The 6,934-nt window shown below is 43.0% G+C and overlaps 1 protein-coding gene across 1 annotated transcript; it reads right to left on the reverse strand.

Moving 5' to 3' along the window:
* Positions 1 to 285: 285 nt before the first annotated feature.
* LOC133135200 (TNFAIP3-interacting protein 2-like) lies at positions 286 to 5,847 on the reverse strand. Its single transcript, XM_061252034.1, has 6 exons — positions 5,075 to 5,847; positions 3,730 to 4,023; positions 3,443 to 3,532; positions 2,878 to 3,120; positions 1,948 to 2,064; positions 286 to 1,713 (listed from the first exon to the last, which is right to left on the reverse strand). The coding sequence occupies exons 1-6, from the start codon at positions 5,390 to 5,392 to the stop codon at positions 1,435 to 1,437; spliced, it is 1,341 nt and encodes a 446-aa protein (XP_061108018.1). The 5' UTR covers positions 5,393 to 5,847; the 3' UTR covers positions 286 to 1,434.
* Positions 5,848 to 6,934: the final 1,087 nt, after the last annotated feature.

The raw sequence follows: 6,934 nt of genomic DNA on the forward strand, positions 1-6,934 counted from the left end.
AAATGAAAAGCATAAGCAATGTCTTAACACATGGACCTGCACAACTTTAATTTAGGGTGTTGCCCTCTCTGTTGCTTGGTCCTTATTTTACCCACCACATCAATCTACATCGACAGCTGAGAATGCCGTTCAGTTAAACCGGATCCAACCGGAAAGGAAGAGAAACTCAATGGCTCAAAGAGGCAAGAAACTCACTGTCCATTGCTTTCATAGTGCTTCACAAAACCATCTAACTAATGCTGCATGTGCTAATCCAAACACGATATCCCACTTAAAGTAGTCATGTTCATTAGAAAAATACTTTTTTTATTGTCACCGTATTTTAAAATGCAAATAGAAGTACAGCAGTAATAATTAAGATCATCGATGCCATTTACAGGAGGACAAAGTGCAAAGTGAAAAGGTAACTGCATTTAAATTTATGTCAACATAACACTGTCATACATTACAAATGATAAATATCTTTCAGTCTTTCAGATAACATTTAAATGCAAGGCACTTAGGCAAAATGTCCAACTACAAGTGCCTGCATCAACAAGAAGGCAATCGGAACCTGTTAAATACTGGTTGTAGGAAACATAAATTAACATGTAGCTTTACAGATGTAAAAGAGGACACATACCTGATCTACACCATAACCATAAATAGCACCATTAAGAGATAAAGACAAAAAAAAAAAACCCATTAAAATAGTTGGTACATTTTTAAAAGCAATAAATACACTCTCCATTTACAAACAGAATACAGGTTTGTCTGCACAGGTTTTTTTTCAGTCTGCTGAATTATAGAATAGGTCCATATGAAGGATTAAAAGTTGACTTTGGGCACTGCCAGGTTCTCAGTGTGCATGAAAATACACACTCAGCAGTAGCCTGGAAATGTCTGATGAGTATGTACCGCACCAGAGGGGGCCAAGGGGACCATACTGCTGTTTAACTTTGTGAAACTTTATTAACTTATGACTAATATGCACAGAGTTCACTGTATTTCATCACCAAATAAGGCGCTGTTGCATGTGTGATTACATTTTGAGTTTGAAGCTGAACCTGAAAAAAAAAAAAAAAAAAAACTTTGCAAAAAAGACACCTAGAAAGTGTCTCAGAAATTCTAAAATCCAAAAGCATATTATAAATAAAGGAATTAAATAGAAAAGTATTCTGAAAACGTGTATAATTTGAACATGAAAACAGCAAGCGCTGTATTTTCACAAACAAATTTTCAATTATTTCCATGTAAATAAATTAAGTAGGAAGCTACATTTCTGAACACGGGTAGCTTCAGAAACCTTTGCCTACAGTAAGTCTATATGCAGAACAGCCAGGTCCAGGCCTCATGGTCTTCACAGTCTTTCACGGCTTCGGATATGTAGTGCTTTACATCACAGCTCACAGGTCCTGCTTGGTTCTGGGCCAGTCTTTCACTGCTTGCGTGTGGTCACAAGTTGGCGCACTCTGAGCAGTGCTGCAGGAAGGCCGTGGTCTGATCCTCGCCGTAAGCCGCTAAACACCGAGGACACTGCAGATCGGTCATTCCGGCGCATTCTGTCCTAGCGGACCTCAGCGCGGGTAGACCGCTCGCTCGCTTCTTCCCCGGCTGCTCGGAGCCCTTCCTCGGCAACGGTTCGGTAGCCGCGGTGACGGGGGCTTCTTTCTGAGGACGAGTTTTCTGGCACGAGGTGTGAGCCCGACAGGTGCCCGTCGTCTCTTTAGCGTTCTGTTAAAAGACCGGAAGCCCAACGTTAAAACATACCAACGCATTCTGCTCCTTGTGAGGCAGCTCTAAAACACGTGTTTCTCAACTCAACCTGTTAAATCAGGTGTGTGAGTACCTGGTTACGACAAAAACTTTCTGGCAAGTGGGCCCCGAGGACCGGAGTTCAGAAACATTCGCTAAAAAAATGAAGACCGTGAAAAGGAACGGCCATTTTGTCTGCGGTTGGGCTCTTGCCTGTGAGCGGATTTGCAGCTTTAGTCGCATCACTTCCTCCTCCAGGTCCTGAATCCGGCTCTGTGCTCGCTCCCGATCCGCACGCTCGCTCTTGAAGTCGTCCACATAGGTGCGGGCCTGAGAGAAGAAGTGTGTAATGACTTAATCTGGAGCTGAAACACTGCATTATGACCAGATTAGTGCTGCCCTTCTCTTCGACAAACATTTCACTTGGGAAAAAAAAATATTACTGTTAACATCTTATGTTAGTTAGTTAGTATAAAAAAGACTCCTACATGCCAATATCTAACTGTATAAGTCTACATACACAGGATTTTCGACTAGTCCCATGTGACAGATATTCCATCGTCACCAAACCATGGTTAAGTTTTCGCTACATTATTTCATGAATTTATTTGTTGGGACTTCATTCTCTCCTTAACCTGAAGTCAAGGCAAACCGAAGAGGCTGATCATAGCTGGGAATAACCACGGTGCAATTTGCCATAACATTCGACAGACCATTGTTCAAGGTATCAATTTTCAAAGGCCGAACACATCCTGTCGTGTGGGAAAGGAGAAGTAACTTCTCCTTTCCCACACGACAGGATGTGTTCGGCTAAGGTGGAGAGGGAGAGAACAGTGTATTGCCAGTTGAATCAGTTACTCAGCAATAAGCTCCTGTCAGTGTCTGGATGAGTAAGGCGTTGCTGAGTAACTGATTCAACTGGCAATACACTGTTCTCTCCCTCTCCACCTTAGCTGATGTGTGGTGAGTGTTCTGGCACAAAATGGCCATGCATCACCCAGGCGGGTGCTACAAATTGGTGGTGGTTGAAGCGCTTTTCCCCCTCATCACTGTAAAGCGCTTTGAGTGTCCACCCTTTCACCCTTCCACCCACCCATCCCAACCAACCAACCAACCAACCATCCATCTATTCAACCAACACACCTGGTGCTCCAGCATCAGGATGTGCTCTCTGTCCCTCTTCCTGACGGCGTCCAGCTCCCTGCCTGTCTGGGTGCACTCGGCCATCTTGTCCTCCAGCTGCCGGTTCAGCCTGTTGATCTCCTGCAGCAGGCCAGAGCTGGCTGGCCCCAGGGTACTCTGGCTCTTCAGCCTCTGGCACAGGCCCTTAACGTACTCCTCCCTGCCCGAGTCGTACTTCTGCCACTTGGCGTTAAGGCTCTCCACCTGTTAGGGAAGGGGTCAGGGCAAGGTCAGTGACTCTACCCGCACACACAGTCACACTCCCGGTCGTTCAGCTACATAGTTACAACTGTGCTGCAGCAGTGATACGATCAGAACATGCGCAGTCTAGATTCTCACTGCTGGAGCCGAAAATGTGCATTTGATCTCTGTCCAAAAAAAATGGTTAAAAAATCTGAGTTACATCAACTGCTGCTCTAATTCTACACGTAAGTGTAAATGAGCCTGAAAGGCTAATGGTGTGAAAGTTATTTTACAGAATGTGAATCCCTAGCTGGTGAGAGGTGTGAACACATCAGAAACTTACATAAGCCACTCTCTGTTTCAGCACTTTGTTTTTCTCTTGTAGTTCACAGATCAAGGTGTTCAGATGGGCAGGTTCTGCAGACTCTGTGTTCTGATGAAGAGAAATAAAAATTATTTAATACAGTAACACAGTACAGCAAGAGCAGATGAAGCACTTTAACATGCACTTTAAATTTAACTTGAGTCTGATGTAAGGTAAATGCAAACACTTAGTTTCAGTGATGGCCAAGGCTTAGGTTACTTGTAGAACAAGCAGTATCTCTGGGATAGGTTTCCCTGGTCATGTACCTGCTGTGAGTGAGCGTGGCTGTCCTCTGAATCTCCCTCCTGTTTCTTTGCCTCCAGCCTCCGAAGCAGCTCCTGGCACACACCCACCGTGGCCCCCAGCTGGGCCCGGAGCTGGTCAGCCTCATCGGCCAGTGAGCTGCAGAACACCACCCTGGTGGCCTGATCGCGCTCCTTCTCCGCCAGTGATCGCTCCAGCCGCTGGATCTCCAGATCCTTCTCCCGCTGCGGCCAGCGGGTGATGCGGCCGATCTCCTGATCCTTCTCCCGCACCAACTGCTGCAGCTGCTGGATCTCCTACAGCACAAGAGGGACGCGTTCAGGCAGGCGCTAGAAGAAGCGTCATTTGCATTGTGGCGGGGAGGGGGAAGAACCGACCCACGACGACAATTTTTTGCGCCCACATTGTTCTCCTGCGTTGCGCTCAAAATAGCACTGGCATTACACCCCAGCTCGGATCAAGGGTAGGAGATCATATGGTTGTTTAATTAGCGTTTATTCAAAAGTCTTAAGAATGTCACCATAGGTCACACTTTATCCAGCCACTATCTTATTCATATGATACTGGTAATTTTACATACAATGTAAATTGGTCAAGTGATAGTGTTTTATACCATAGGTGATGTTATGGCTTCCACAATGAATCTGTATATTTTGGGTACATTTAATCTCACTCCTGTCCTGACACACGACTGTTTATACATTGTCACAGAAGTGGGAAGAGGAAGAACAGGAACTGCAGACTGCAGGCTACATTAAAGTGAAACAGTCTCACTTCTGTATAGAAATCCCCTTGTCTCTGAGTGTGCGTCATATACAACAGGCCCTATTATGCATTTAGCTCGGCTATTGAAAAAAACCCCACATATATTCGTCAAACATTTTTTCAACCTGGATTACCTGCATAACACAAACATATACCAAAATTGAGATTTGAAGAACATGCTTCGTGCTCTTTAAATAGAAAGTCACATGATTTGCATTTTTAGTTTAATTACAAGTGCAGAAAGAGGAGATGGAGTTATGCCTCGTGGAAAAACTGCACTTGGGACTCCAGAGAGTACAGACAGCAGACTACCATAAGATACCATATTAGAGTGGGCCTGTCCTGTGTTTCCTTTGGCGTGCAGTAGGGTAAAGTACATTAATTTTACCAAAAGGGGTTATAGACAGGAACAAGAACGTCATTAAATAAAAAGCGTATCCAAAGTTTTAAAACAGTCTAAGCGAGCCAATGTTTCATCCATTATATAATGTACTTCTCCAAATTAACTTTAACTGCTGGTTTTCAACCACAGGGATATAGGCTAACGTTAGAGAAACTTCCATCCAGGACAATTTTACTCACTAGTTGATATGCCTCCGTTTGCTGAGCAGACTGCGTCTCCGCGTCTTTTAATATCTGTTTATGTTTGGCGATTTCCTTGCACAAATTCTCGAATAAAGATTTAGAGGGCCCAAACACAAGAGGCTCTTCTCCTTCCAAGTGAACGGTTGTTTTCTCGTATCTTCCCAGTCTTGACTTCAGGTCTGCAATAACATTGTCCTTCGTGCCCATTTGTTGTTTAAGAGAAGCAATCTCCTGACGTGTTTCGTGATAAAAAGTATTTAAAGTAGTATAACTCTGAAGTTTGGTTTTCTCGTTTTCCTCCTTGAAATTTTCCATTGCAAATTATTTTAGTTGTAGTCCGAAATCAGAACCTCCTCGATGACAGCTAGCTGTATTGTCACTGTCCACTATTCCATCAGAATCGGACGTTTTAATTCTTCGTGGGTTTGATAAACGATGTAGGTTGTCGTGGGCTAAAGAGCATAAATCCTCCAACAAGCTAGAAGGTCAACTGTGTACAAGCAGGGTGCATTCACAATAATTATTCCATCGTTTTAGGGGATTTCCTGGGGACTTCCCCTGAATCGGTGTACTTTTCTTGGGCTTTTCTTTCTTAACAAGGTTGGGATACTTCAATGAACACTCATTTTTGCGTTTTGCTGATTAAAGGCTTACGGTAATGTTTTGAAACATCAAATACACGGTCTACCTCTCCTAAATTCGTCGTTTACCTTCTTTTCCCCCTCTATCTCGAAACAAAGTTTACCACTTGCCACTTTACCACGCATGCGCAAATCGCTTCCGGCATATTCGCTTCTATTTCGAAATCCAGTACCAACGAATGTTGAACTGCCTAAACAAGAACTACTTCTTGAGCATTGTGTCTTAGAAAATATTTTTGTCATGCAGTGAATATTTTTTGTAAATACGTGTACTTGAGCTACTGATACGAGTTTAACTTGCAGAGGGCATTTACACATTCATTTTTCAACCACTTAAACATGTTGAAAATGTTTGAGCATTTATAATCTACACTAAACTGGTCAAAATGGTTTAAGATGTGTTTTTGACACTTTTAGGTGGTCAACCAGCTGAGCAGCCTATATTTGGCCTTTCAACAGTTTACTACCAACTCAACCAGTTTGGACCAGCTTTGTCCAGATAGAGACCAGTTTTGACAGCCACAGACCAGCTAGTTCAGTGTGAAAAAAACAAACATAGTTTAGAATTCCAGCTGGCCTTAGCTGGAATTTCCAGCAGGATTGTACACTATTCACATTGTGAGGTTTATGAAAAGCTATCTGCCTTCCTGTAAAAATACATTAAAAAGTGGTCTCTTCTTATTCTGCTGTGTTCATTTCCTGACTTATTAATGACCGATGCGCAGCTGGTGGGCCTGCTTTCCAAGATGTGAGGGGAAAAGGGGGGTTTGAATAATTTAGAGCTGCGCAATATCACTTCCTTATCCTGATTTAAGTTTTAGATTTAATTCCTCCTGCAAATATGTGGCGTTGTGAATATTTCTGTCTGTCCAAATTAGTAAAACATTACAAAAACCAGTGAAAATAATTTCCTGGAAAGCTGTCCGTAAATAAAAACAAATTAGGGGAAGAGGTGTGTAATGAATCCAGAAACAACATGGCTTGTCTGTAATCTACTGGCAAAATTGATTGACCAAAGCAATGTGGTATAGTCTGTAAGGCGGCCATCTCTTGAGCCATAGGCATTCAGTGACCATTCAGTCTCTAGAATTTACAAAGAATGGTGCGAAAAAAACAAACATCCAATTAACAGTAGTTCTGTGGGCAAAAATGCCTTGTCAATGAGAATCAGACTGGTTCAGGCTGACTGGAAGGTGACCATAACTGAAATAACCAA

The sequence above is a fragment of the Conger conger genome, chromosome 8 (assembly GCF_963514075.1).
Source record: "Conger conger chromosome 8, fConCon1.1, whole genome shotgun sequence".
NCBI lineage: Eukaryota > Metazoa > Chordata > Actinopteri > Anguilliformes > Congridae > Conger > Conger conger.